General features: G+C 45.5%; 1 protein-coding gene across 7 annotated transcripts in view; it reads left to right on the plus strand.

The window, feature by feature from the left end:
* St6galnac3 (ST6 N-acetylgalactosaminide alpha-2,6-sialyltransferase 3) overlaps positions 1-13,289 on the plus strand; it is a 498,643-nt gene that overhangs the window by 293,218 nt on the left and 192,136 nt on the right. For all 7 annotated transcript variants that reach the window (XM_040751578.1, XM_040751582.1, XM_040751580.1 and 4 more), the window contains one exon: positions 1,381-1,790. In XM_040751578.1, coding sequence (XP_040607512.1) covers positions 1,381-1,790 — 410 coding nt within the window. The remainder of the gene's footprint in view (positions 1-1,380; positions 1,791-13,289) is intronic.

Raw genomic sequence — 13,289 nt, forward strand, 5'->3', positions numbered from 1 at the left:
TGGGGAAAGTGAGGACAGGATCCTGTGAGAGAGAAGATATTCTCCATTAGGCACAAAACACGTTGGGGTTCAAATTCATCGACAATCTTACAGAAGGTGGATGAGACAGATGCATATTGCCAAAGTGTGTTCTTTCACTGCTTTGAGGATGGAGTAATTTCTTCCTGTGGAGAAGCAGCGGCAAAAGTAATGCACGTGGTTATTTTAGGGGGCAAGACAACGAAATGAAAAGACACTGAGAGCAGAGAGGCCTGCACATGAAGTAGAAGAGTAGACTTAGCGGGCCTGAGAGTTACTGACACGCGCTGCCCCGGCAGAGGTCCTCCATGTGGTTCCCAGCAACCGTGTCGGGTGGTTCACAGCAGCCTGGGATTCTGTCACGTGGGATCTGATTCCCTGTCCTGGCCTCCATAGACATTTTCTCACACACCCACAGACACAGACACACACACACACACACACACACACACACACACACTCTCTCTCACACCCATACACATACACATATACACACACACAAATGTACACAAACACAGGCACAAATGCACTCACACACACACACACACACACACACACACACACATACATACACAGAAGTATCTAGACTTAGAAGACATAGACCAGAGAATCTGGACCTGGAAGGAGTGGGCTTGGCTCCACCATGGAATTTGTATTAGCGATGAGTCCCGAGCATCAGTGTTTTTGCTTCTGACTCTGTTAGTTCCATGGGGGAGTTATTCAGGATTTCAAGGTGTGAGCACTCCTGCCTCTGTGCTCAAGAGAGGACTTTCCTTGTCCATCTAAGACTAATTTAAGCTTAAAGGACCATTAGTACGAAGGCTTGGGGATTCTTAAACATCAGTGTAACCGTGTCGCTTGTCTTAAGTGGGTCTGGGTTGTGTGTGTCTCCTTCAGGGCCTGTTTTATCATCTGCTGCCTTCATTGCATTTTTACCAACTGCCACCCTACCCATGCATGTATAACCTCCAAAGTACAACACACACACCTAGGTAAGCGGCACCGGAGTTTCTCTGTATGGCCGCCATCCTTATCATAGAAATCAAGCAGTTCCATATTCTCTTATTTCACTTCAAATTGCAGGTCATCTGGATGTATAAAACTCATGATTTAGAGTGAAAACAAACAGCTGGTTTTCCACCTAGTGTTAAACTAGCGCAGGGATACAGAAAGGAAGTGTTTTTTTCCCAACAGTATTTGCTTTTCTAATAAAATCCCACTGTCAGCTTGATAACCTGCAGCAGAGAGATGCAGGATAGGTATGCACGGGAGATAATTCCATCCCCAGGGGTTACCCAGCAAGTTACGTTCTGGTTCCCCGGGAACTTACTTGACGACACTCTCCACTTTTCTCTTTTTCAGCCTTTGCAGCTGGACTGTGGCCATTGCGCCATAGTGTCAAATTCAGGTCAGATGGCTGGACAGAAGGTGGGGGAGGAGATAGACCACTCTTCCTGCATTTGGAGAATGAACAATGCCCCCACCAAGGGCTTCGAGGAGGACGTTGGCCACGTGACGATGGTTCGCGTCGTGTCACACACCAGCGTTCCTCTCTTGCTAAAAAACCCCGACTACTTCTTCAAGGAGGCAAGCGCCACCGTTTATGTCGTTTGGGGCCCTTTCCGCAACATGCGGAAGGACGGGAACGGCATTGTCTACAACATGTTGAAAAAGACAGTTGATAAGTACCCGAGTGCGCAGATTTACGTGACCACAGAGCAACGGATGAGTTACTGCGACGCAGTTTTTAAGGAGGAAACCGGGAAAGACAGGTGAGTGCTCTTGGAGACAGCCTCGTTGGCTTTTATTGTCTTTTATTGTCTTTTATGGTGAATCGTTTGCTGGGTCCCTTTGCCAGCCATCAATTGAGCAGAGTTTTTGTTTTTAAAGCGGTGGCTTCCTGGTTTTGATTATTACGATTACTGCGTGAGATGAGCATGAGGCCCCATTAATTCCGCCTACACCGCCTTCTGTTAGCTTCGTTTTAATAGGCTTGATGCTCCGAGAATGGCAGACAGATCTCTAAAATGTCTTTAGGTCTCTTCCTGTGTAGGTCAATTTGTTATTGATGAAACTGGATTTTGGGCTAAAAATTTTGGCAGGCAGAGGCAGGCAGGTCTCTGTGAGTTCCAGGCCGGGCTGGACTGACAGCCAACAAAACAATACAGAGAAACCCTGTCTCATAAAACCAAAAAAAAAAGAAAAAAAAACACAAACAAAAACAAAAAACCAGAAATACTGAGGAATCTTAGGATGTTAACCCTCCTTAGCTGGGAATGGTGGCTTCCTCCTCCTCCCTGAGACCAGGGGCAGGATAGACTGTTGACCCTCTAGCAGGATCACACAGGTTCCTGCGTACTGATAGCCTGTGTGTGATCCTGACCGCTACACTAATCAAAATACCATGTTGACACTATGTATCACCTAAAATCATTAGCACTTGGACTCTTGAAGAGAAATGAGGTATAAATACCCTTTGCTCAGTTATTCAGAAACCCAGCCTGCATTCTTTTCTGTTGATGTTGTTGCATGCACATGTCTGTCCCATTCTCAAATCACCATCCCTACTTGCAGACTCTCCTCGTCCCCATCTCCACTTCCTCTCCTCCATGGTCCTCACCTCTCAGGCAACTCTACCACCTGCTGGGTTTCCTGGCTGTCCAGAAAGACAGCCAGAGCAAAGCAAGGGGCGAGAAATTACAAACCGATCAATCTTGGCCCACATTCAGCACTAACAAAGAATTGCCAAAGCGGATCCGGAAACCTGTGCCTGAAGTTTTAAATTATATGTGGATTTTTTGCTTATTTGTGCAATACTATGAAGGGATTGAGCTTCAACTGTAATTGCAGTACTAACACTCTGATTTCCTTAAAACGCCTGCCTGTCCTTTTACTGCTCGATAGTATCGAATAGAAAGCTGTAACTATTGGGCAATTGGCTGAGGAGTTGGGATCTGCGATCTCCAGGTGTAATTTCAGAGCCCATCATGAGCGAACAGTCCTGGCAGGGGACTTCTTATGGTCTGTTTTGTCAGCTAAATATCCCCCCCTCTTCCGCCCTAAAGAGTGCCTCTTTTTACCTTAGTAATAAACTGCCTGTATTATACTTTATGATATACATGATATGCATACACACACACACACAGAAACAAACACAAACACACATATACACATGTGTACACATGCAGGAGGACCAAGGAACCTATTGGTAGTGCGGTCTGATTTTCACCTAGCATTTTCTACTTCTGAGCCCCTAAAATACAGCTTCACCTAAAATGCAAGACAGAACAACACGGTAATATGAGTCCGTCTTCTGCAGGGAGAACCTCAAAAGTTAGATCCAAACCGGTATAGCGTAAGCCATCCAAAGAGGCAGGCAGATCTGGTGTTGGCAGGGACTGCACTCACGTATAGCACCGTTCTGTATGAATATGACCATCCTCCTGGGGCTCCAGAAGCCTCTGGTCTCTCACTAGCCCCGAGCAATGCAATTAATTAGGTGTATTGGGTTTTTCATTAGAGCTATCCCTTAGGGTACCCCCTCAGTTACAACGATTAAGCCCAAGGATCATTTGGGGGTATCAGAGAAGAGCTTAGTGTGGTATTTGTTCATGGTGCTTGAAAGCACATTGGCTTTTCACTGTGAGCGTTCATTGAGACGGCGCTGTCACAAAAGCATGGTTGTAGAGCGACCAGAGAATAGCACGTGTGTGTGTGTGGGGGCGGTTGTTTCCTGTGTCTGTGATGAGTAACGCTGCTTATATTGTCAGTTTTGATGTCTTGGTAAAAATCAGTTTGCAGATATCCACCAAAGAGAAAGTCCCTTCTTTAAAGGTCAAGTGATTTTAGGGTTCTTTTTTGCCTCTTTCGTTCCTTTTCCACTGTTATTTCACTGGCTGCTCGAGGCAGGAGAATTAAAGTATACAAGTTCTGGCCAGGTGGTGGTGGCGCACGCCTTTAATCCCAGCACTCGAGGAGGCAGAGGCAGGTGGATATTTGTGAGTTCGAGGCCGGGCTGGTCTGACAGCCTCCAAAACAATACAGAGAAACCCTGTCTCGTAAAACCAAAAACAAACAAAAAAATAGTATACAAGTTCTTTAGAACTCTGTGGAAGGGATGACAAGTAGGGTTTGGCTGGTCTGCATGCTGTTGACAAAAATGACCCCGAAGTCTTCCAGTCTCCATTATGGTCTAAATTTAGCCCTGCGTGTGCTGACTGTAATGATTTTTCCATGGTTCTCTGGCACACCACGACAAATTTCAGACCATCTCTGAGTAGCACGCTTGCTTGTACACACGTGAAGACTGAAGGCGGAAGTTTCTCCTCTGTCACTCCCCGCCTTGCTGTTTGAGAAGGAATCTCTCATTGAGCCTGCAACTTCCCATGTGGGCTGAGCTGCCTGGTCAATGAGCTGCCAGGGTCACTTTGGGGCTTACAGATGCTCAGGGCCCTGCCAGGCTTTCGCATGCATTTTGGGGATTTAAACTGAGTTTGGTTTTGCATCAAGGGTTCTTACACATCGAGCTGCATCCACAGCCTGAACAATGTCTTTGAAAAACTTGTTAGAAGGAAAATGTCACTCGCACAGCAGAGCCTGACAGCCTCCTCATCTTCTCCCTCAACTTGAGGGATTGCTGACTTAGGACCAGTCGTAGTTCAGCCGTATCCCACACATTTTCTCCTCCCCGCCACCCCAGCATTATTTTGAAGGGAGCCTCAGACTTCATTGTATCCCATGCTTAAATATCTTACTGTGTATTTTTAAAAAACAAAAGAAAAACTCTTAAATCCTCCATGGAATGTAATCACTTCCTTCATATTATTCTTTACATGTTTCCTTGGCTTGTAATGGTCAACAGTTGTCTTGTATATGCATTTTAAGTAGTGCTTTGAGTCAGAATTAACCTATTGTCCATGTGTTGTAATCAAGTGGTGTATTCCCTGTGTGTGTATTTACCCATATAGCTGTTTCTCTGCACCACTTCTTGTGGAGGAAACCTAGGCACATGGGTTTTCTACCATATAATTAGTTTTATTGACTTCTCTTCATGTTATTTTTTCTACACTGGCTTTTATGTATCGAGGGTGACTGGATTCAGATCCAATTACTATTTATTTCTTTGCCAAGCACATCATTGGGATGCTTGTAAAGGAAGAATATCCGACGTTTTTCTCTTTTTTTATGGTGGAAACCACTAGTGCCAAGTGTCTGGAGGAAGAGTATTGGGTTGCAAAATGGTGGTGTTTTATCTTTCGATTGCTGGTACGCTCTTCAGAGAGAAACTTACCCTCCGTCGGTTACCATCAGACCCAAGACTGACTGGTTCTGATGCATTAGTTTCTTGACATCCTCTGAAGTGACCCTCATGTTCATAACTTCTAATGTTTTCATACTAACAGTTAAGGGTATCTGAATTTTTGTAATTCCATTTATAATAAAGTATAACATATGCTCTGAATGCCTAATTTTAGCCTGTGCAAGCCTGTTCACATTGGCTTTGCATGCTTTTGGATGCTCAGTAGGGGTCATGGATAGCTTGCTCCCTTCCTTCCCTCCTCTCCCTCCCTCTCTCCCTCCCTCCCTCGGTCCCTCCCTCCCTCCCTTGCTCCCTCTCTCCCTCGCTCCCTCCTTCCCTCCCTCCCTTATTATAGGTATTATAGGGATTTCAGCACATATCTATGGCCTCCTGTGGACCTGTATGTAGATATTCTCCAAAGGGTCTTGATTCCTCTAGTTGGTCATAAACCATGGCACTGTGGCATTCATTATTAAAATTTGGATTTTTGTTTCTTGGCCTTTAGAGTGGGCACAGGTAGACTATAAGCAATATATGCCATGAGTGTTGTTTATAAACAAGGTCATCATGATGTCTAAACTGAGTCTTTATGTTAGAACTCAGGCCCACCAGGCTTTTTATCTTAGCATGCGTGTCTTACATCTGTCTGTGTCTTCTTCTGTCAGGCTGTCAATCAAAGGTCCCAGGAACAGGGTTGCAATTAATCATTGGCTTTATCTTGCAATACGTAGTAAACTTCGAGTCGTGGCAAATCAGCTATGTGATCATCGCAAGCCTGTTACTGTGAACCAAAGATGCTTCATGCCAGACACGGAAGGTGGCACTCACTGGATACCGTGGGTGTGTCTCCCCCAAAGACTGCAGTTGCTCATGAGTAACGAGAGTGAGTGCTTTGGGATGCACACACAGTCCCAGACAGACAGGAGTAAGGCAGCAATGGGCCTCCATTTAAGTTTACTTTTATTGTAAAGCTGTTTCACGACATTCACTTTTACTCTCAGAACTTATAAACACCCCCAGTCATCAGATTCTAATGGTGAGATCATATCGCTGTCAGTTTACAGGCTGAAAATGTTGATGTCACTAACATTTAAGCTTATTTTCGATGGAAACCTTACTAGGTTTAGTTCCTCAAAGGAAAACAGTTCTCAATTTCTTGTTTTTATTTTTTTCAGTTGTCAAAGTTCTTTTTAAAAACTACAGCTTTGGGCTGGTGGGATGGCTCTGTAAATAACGGTACCTGTTTCCAAAGACATAAGTTGGATTTCTGGGACCCAAACTAGTGGAAGGAGAGACATGATTCTTGGAGATTGTTGTGTGATCTCCACGCATTCTCCATGGTGCGTGTGTGGACGCGTACCACAACACACAGCTAGACAAACGTTGGGTAGGCCTAGGGTTTCCATTTCCCCAGAACTTTCTTGTCTTTCTTAGAGGACTCCTTGCTGAGGAAACGTATAGCAGCGCTAGCAATGCTCACGTGCTTGTGTTTCTTGGACCCATCCTACACCAACCCTTACGTATATTGGAATGGTTTCCAAACCAAATGAGACTTAATTTAATCTCATATTAGTTACTGCCTAAAACGCCGGCTTGTGAGTCAGTATGACCTGTGGGCAGCCTCGGAGCTGACACAGAGGACATCCATCCATTGTTCTCTAGAGGTATCTGATTAATTGGACAGTGGCCACCCTCGTGGCTTTGCTCGCCGAATGCAACTCTGATAAACAAGAACTGTGAATTCTGTAGATCTCCCCTTCCTCCCAGAAACCTTTGCAATGAAAGACTATTATATTATCAAAGCACCCCGACCAAAAATGTCTCTTTGCTTCCCCTTTGAATGATTGGTGTGCGTAAATCACTTAATCATGCCAGCAGCCAACGTTTACCCTAATACATCTTAAGGTAGAATCCCCTGGAGGTGCTACCCAGCTGACAGCAGCACATGGTCCCCTCCCCCTGCAGGATGACAGTGTGTGTCTAGCACGCACAGACACAGGGGAGTATTAACTTCCAGAAGGCCACAGGCAGGCTGTGAGTGCTTCTCTGGAACCTCTGGCAGGTGGGCAATTGCAGCCTGCTTCCCACTTCAGAATCGTGTTGGCAGATGTATGCGCATTATTTAATTAACTAATAATTGAGAAAGCTATAGTCACTATTAAAAAGAGCAAAGCTAATTCTAGGCTGATAGAGGACTCTGAGCTGCCCTAAATAGGTCGTAATTAGCTGGCAGCCGCATGCTTCTGCCTTTAGGGACGGGTGAAATTAATGAACGTTAGCCGGGGAATGGAATTGTGTTTCAGAATGCTCCTGCCTCAGGTGAAGAGGGTGAGGAAAGAGAGAGTCACTTTTAAAGGATCATTTAGGAATCAGAAGACGTGGCAGCCACCGTCAGGAAGACCGGGAGGGCATGGGACATTGACTTGCTCGTATCAAGTTCTTTGCCTGATTCCTCTCTGCCAGAGAGCTCCACCGTCTGCGCTCAGTCTCTGGAGAGAAAGAGAAACCAGGCATGGGTCTGCTGGTTGTCATATGTGGTGACAGTTTCCTTATCTAGTCAGGGCCTTAAGGGCGGCATGGGCTTCACTCGTTCAGCTGAGTTGTTTTTGAAAGTTTCTTGTAGCTTGCATCATCTTGAAAGTTTCTTCTCTCATTGCTGTAGGGATTAAATTGGCTCCCCTCCCTCATGGTTTGCAAACTCACAGTAGTTTCTAGGTTGAGGGTTTTCATGTCTCCTCTGAGGATCTGGGGTCCTCGTGAGCTTCCCCCCCACCCCCGGCCGCCACTGCACAGTGGCCGGGAGGAAAGTAGAAACAAAGCATGGAAGGCCAAAGAAATGTGTCACACTCACCCACAGAAGTGACGTCCACGTGTGCCGCCTCCAAAGACAAAGACGTCTAGCTGTTCCTCACTCTCAATAAATAGATCCTAACCTCAGGAAAACCGGGCTAAGAGAAACCGGGCAAAGTGGAGAAGCCTTGGAGTGAACGAGACAGTGTTAAAAATGTTGTTTCCTCTCTTTGCCCTTTTGAAGACTGTCACTGAAAATGCACTCTTAGCACTTTCCCCCCGGTAAGTGGAATTAATGGTCCCTCCCCAGCTGATTTATTTGGCAAGAATACTGAATTCATGCAATAGTTGTGGGCAGACGCATTGGACTCCTGGGTCACAAAAGTATAATAAGGTACCCAGGACTCTGGCTTCATGCGAACAAGCATCCAGGCACAAAGAATTTCCGTTTCCCATTCTTAAGTGGCCTGTGTTAGGCTCCTCTGCAACGTGCAAATAAAAGAAACTATCTCTCCCAAATAGCAGGTAAGAGGGATACTTTTAGGATGCATAAAAATCACTGCCAACTTCAGTGTATTTAAGAAATGTGTGAACACACACACACATGCATGCACACACACAAACACACACGTGTATGCACGTACATGCATACACATATGCACAAACACACATGTGCACATACGCACACATGCACACGCACACACATAGTACACATGCACATAAGTTCATGTGCGCACATGCATGCATATGCACAAGTACACACACACACACGCAAGCATGTGCACATACACGCTCACATACACAAGCATACATGTGCATGCACATACACATACACACACATGCACATAAAGCATGCATGTGCACGCACACAGACACACAGACACATGAGGGGATGAACAGAGAGAGAAGCCTGTTGAGGAGAGAGATTATACTATTCAGAACGTCCTAGGGGACAGTTGCACTCAATGGTCCTTTCTGTATAATGACTTATGGCCACTGCACAGGTGAGTGTCACTAAGGAAGAATGCCTTCAGTGAGGAGCCGTGCAAGCCATGTCTAGAATTGAGTGTTCCATCCCAACTTGGAAGGTTATTTAATTGTAATTAGCTTTATCTCCAGTTACCTCCCTCTTTCTGTAATTTGGATTTCTCCTGGCCATATATTTTATTTGCTTATTTAGTTACTTAGACTGCCTTTCTGTAATCAACACTAGTTCACCATTAAGAAAATTAAGATTTGTGAGCTAGAAGCAGGCTCTTTTCTCTGTATTATTTTAAAAGTAGAGTCCAGGACCAAAGAGACAGATGGCTCCGTAGTGAAGATATTGTATGGCTGTTGGAGAGAACCTGAGTTCAGTTCTCAACACTCATAACAGAATTCCCTCCTCCATGTAATGTCTGCTCCATGGGAGATCTGATGCCCCTGATCTCTGAGGTTACCTGCACTCCTGTAAATACAGCCCCACACAGACACACAAATGCACGCATAATTTAAAGAGAATAAAGTCAGGGTTTTGTTTGTTTTGATTTTTCTGCACTTGATTTTGTGAGGCTCATCTGTACCTGCGGAGTTCAGCTGCTTCAACAGCCACTATCAGGAAACCATACGGGGTGCCCAGGGTGCCAAAACCCTGCAATGGTCTCCTGATCAGATGCGCTTCCGGAAACTCCTTTCTTCCTCATCAGAGAAATCCAGTCCTATGAATTAGACTTCCTGGAGCAACTTGTTTTCCTGAAAAGTAAAAAAAGAGTAGATTGTCGGGTCAGCATAGCTCTTTACCAACTTGAGTGTTGACTTGAGCAATCCAGAGCCATGCTGTAGAGTTCGCATCTCGGTGAGAACCCAGGCCACCCCAATGTTGCTCATCTGAGGAGGGCACTTTACATGGTGTTATTGCGGTTGCTTTGAATGGAAGGAGAGACAGCTCATTCATAGCCTAGGTAAAGAACAGCTGTTTCCCAAATAACCTTAGTAATCCATAGTCTGATCCCAGCTCTGTACTATGATAAGTCAGTCACTTGGAGGCCCCTGAACGAAGTGCCCCAGGGCACTTACCTGCTGCACGGGGTCATTTGTCCATCTCCTTGGGACAGTGTAGTGAAGGCTGGGGGCTATGCCCATGCCAGGGGTGAGTCCATGCGCTCCTCGCTGTATATCCTTCAGCTAAGGCACTGTCAGGTGCGTCAGGGCTCCTTGAGTCCACCGTGGTGGTAGCTCATTTCCCCTCCCCCACCGGCTGCAGTGTGCTGCTGTCCGACACGCACGCGGGTCCTCTCTCTCACACTCACCCCGCCTTTGTGCTTCTGCAGAGCTGCTGCTTCTGCTAACGCGCAGAGACGGGCTGTACGCTTCATCGCCAAGTCAAGGGCTGCCTCATTCGCGAAGCCCTTTGCAGCGTGCCCACACAGAGCGCGTGCTTCCTCGGAGAGCCCCTAGCATTATATACAGGCTTGTGTTTTCGTAGAGACTGTCCCTTTCTGTCACGCACCGTGGCTGCTTGTGTCTAAGGGCACCAGGTAGTCCACAAGCACCTTGGGAGGGCAACACTCCATGTACTTGTTTCTTCAAGCACTGCGATAGACTGCTTGCCTCTAGTAACCACCCGGTAAATATTTAGCAGGTGAATGAATAAGTGAATGAATGAATACAAATCCTACCCTGCTCTTTTGTGGCATAGAGACAGCTTAGGGGTGGAGAGCTTGCCTGGTGTGTTCAAGGTCCTGGGTTCAGTGCTCATTTCTGGAAACAAAACCCTAAAAATCCCTTTGTTGTTTGTGAAATACTAGTGAATTTCAAACATTCTTATGTTGCTCACAGCAATGTTGAAGGGACAAATTGTAGGGCTGGATTCTGATAGAAAAGTTTCCCCAGGTGTGTTCGGAGAGATCACCCCTGCTCTGTCTTAGCCAAAGGTTGGCAAATCTGTTACCTTTTCTAGGGTTTTCATGGCTGGGTGCTGAGTTTGTAATAAGTCACTGACAGATCCATTCCTCAAAGGCAGGTTTCTATTTTAGTTTCTCATCAGCGGTAAAGCAGGTTCCAAAATTTCACTCACAATTCTCTTAGCTTCCAGGGGCTTCATGAACAAAGGCACTTGGAGAACCTGAGCCCACCAACACCCTTGATCCTTGGGTGGCAAATATAACTTCCACCCCACAGTAGAAACAAAAGACCAAAGCAGAGGGTCAAAACCTCCAGCAACACTACCTGGCTTTCGTTTTCCAACTACACATTTTAGTTGTCTTAAATACACACACATGCATGCACGCACATGCGCGCACACATACACACACACATTTTCTTATTTGCTAAGAAAACTGTAAATTAATATAGCAGAAACATTTAAAATTACTTCATGATGAGCCTAAAGAAAAGAAAAAAATGGCAGCCATATCTTCCAGCCATCTGCATAGATGTCTGATGGGTTTGGGCTCCAGGGTCGAAGATAAATTGTTGTAACCCTTTTTTTTTCATGTAGTTCAGATCATGCCCCTCTTTAGTCAAACCCTGTGGTGGCCCTCTGCATTCGTACTTTTAAAATTGTATTCATAGTTCCATACCCCACTTTACTCTCTTAGTTTTAATTTAATTTATTTTTTAACGGAGTCTAAGCAGGCATAGGACTTGCCAGGCAGAGGAGGTACTCTTTAAACTCTTGATCCTCCCGTGTCTGTGTTCCTAGCGTGCAGACCACAGGCGCCACCACTGCCGCTTGGTGCACGCGGTACTAAGATCAAGCCCCATGCGTAATGCGTGTGGTCCGTAAGTTAATTGCACCAGGGAGGCTACATCCTCCTCAGCCGAGGTCCTGTTTCCCTGAAAACTTGCAATGTTTCTGCTGGGGGACCGGGTCACCCGGCCCCTCCCTGAGCTTTCTGTGTGACCTTCACACTTTGTTCACGTGCTTCCTCGCCCGAGATGCCCGAGATGCCCGAGACGCTCATTTTGGGTACCCGTGCTCTAGGACGCTGCCGGATACTCTTCCTCCCACGTGGTACATGGCTAGCTGTCTGCCGCCAGCTCAGGGAGCCCGTCACAGCATTTGAAACAGATGTGTGCTCACTTCATACGCCCAGCACGCTCAGCGCTTACCCTGCTCCACTTTTCCTAACGTTGCCGCATGGGTTTCTCCAATCTACCGTGTTCCCTAACACGCGGTTTTTTGTTTACTTCACTGCTCATTTCTCCTGTGTATATTTCCCACTAGGATATGCGTTTGGTTGGGGAAGGTTTTATTTTGTTGTTGTCATAAAAGTTTATTGCTTAAATATTTTTTTTCCTCTGAGACACTGACTTACAAGGGGTGAAAATACACTTTATATATTATCCTTTGTACAAAGTCCTCATTTTCAGATACTTGTGTAAAAACATTGTGAGATTAGAAAAATACCATTAGATTAGCTGTATCTAAGTGGCATACCAAAGTGATTTTGTGTATTAATGTGTCATAAAACACGGCTAGATCCAAATATATAATTTTAAATGGATTTTAAGGATTATAAAATATTTGAATTCCCAAGACAGGACATTGCAGGCTTGTAGCCAGCCCTCTCTTGTCTGTTTGTCTGGCAAGCCCATTTTTTTTAAATTTAAATTAGAAACAAGCTTGCTTCACATGTCAATCCCAGCACCCTCTCCCTTCCCTGCCCCTCCCACCAACCTACCCAACCCCCCCCCCACCCAATCCCCACTCTGCTCTCCAGGGAGGGTGAGGCCTTCATGGGGGATGTCCAAAGTTTGTCTTATCATCTGGGGCAGGGCCTAGGCCCTCCCCTATAGGGGAAGGTTTTATTATTTTGTTCACTTATACAAACCAAGAACCTCAAATAGTGCAGTTATATAACAGATAATCAATATTTTTTGGTGGTGAATGATCTAGGGATGCACAAACAAATGAGATTTAGGTGACCTTGTGAAACTTGTTTTATTAGGGTCCTTGGAAGTAGCTGTACAACAAAGCAAGAGTTTTGGACTTTCAGGAAAAGCATCAATCACAGGCATAGAGAGGTGTGTTCTCATCCCCCAGAGACAGCTAGTTTGGAAATACTAGGACTGGAGTTGTGACTATTTTACCCAAGGGACTGCCCTGACTGCTTTTTATTCTTTAGTATATGGTCTTGTAGCCAAAAACGTAATTGGCTAGATTGACCTGCTATCCTGTGAAGACAGCAGAACTCTTTCT

This window comes from Mesocricetus auratus, unplaced genomic scaffold (genome assembly GCF_017639785.1).
Source record: "Mesocricetus auratus isolate SY011 unplaced genomic scaffold, BCM_Maur_2.0 Super-Scaffold_100009, whole genome shotgun sequence".
NCBI lineage: Eukaryota > Metazoa > Chordata > Mammalia > Rodentia > Cricetidae > Mesocricetus > Mesocricetus auratus.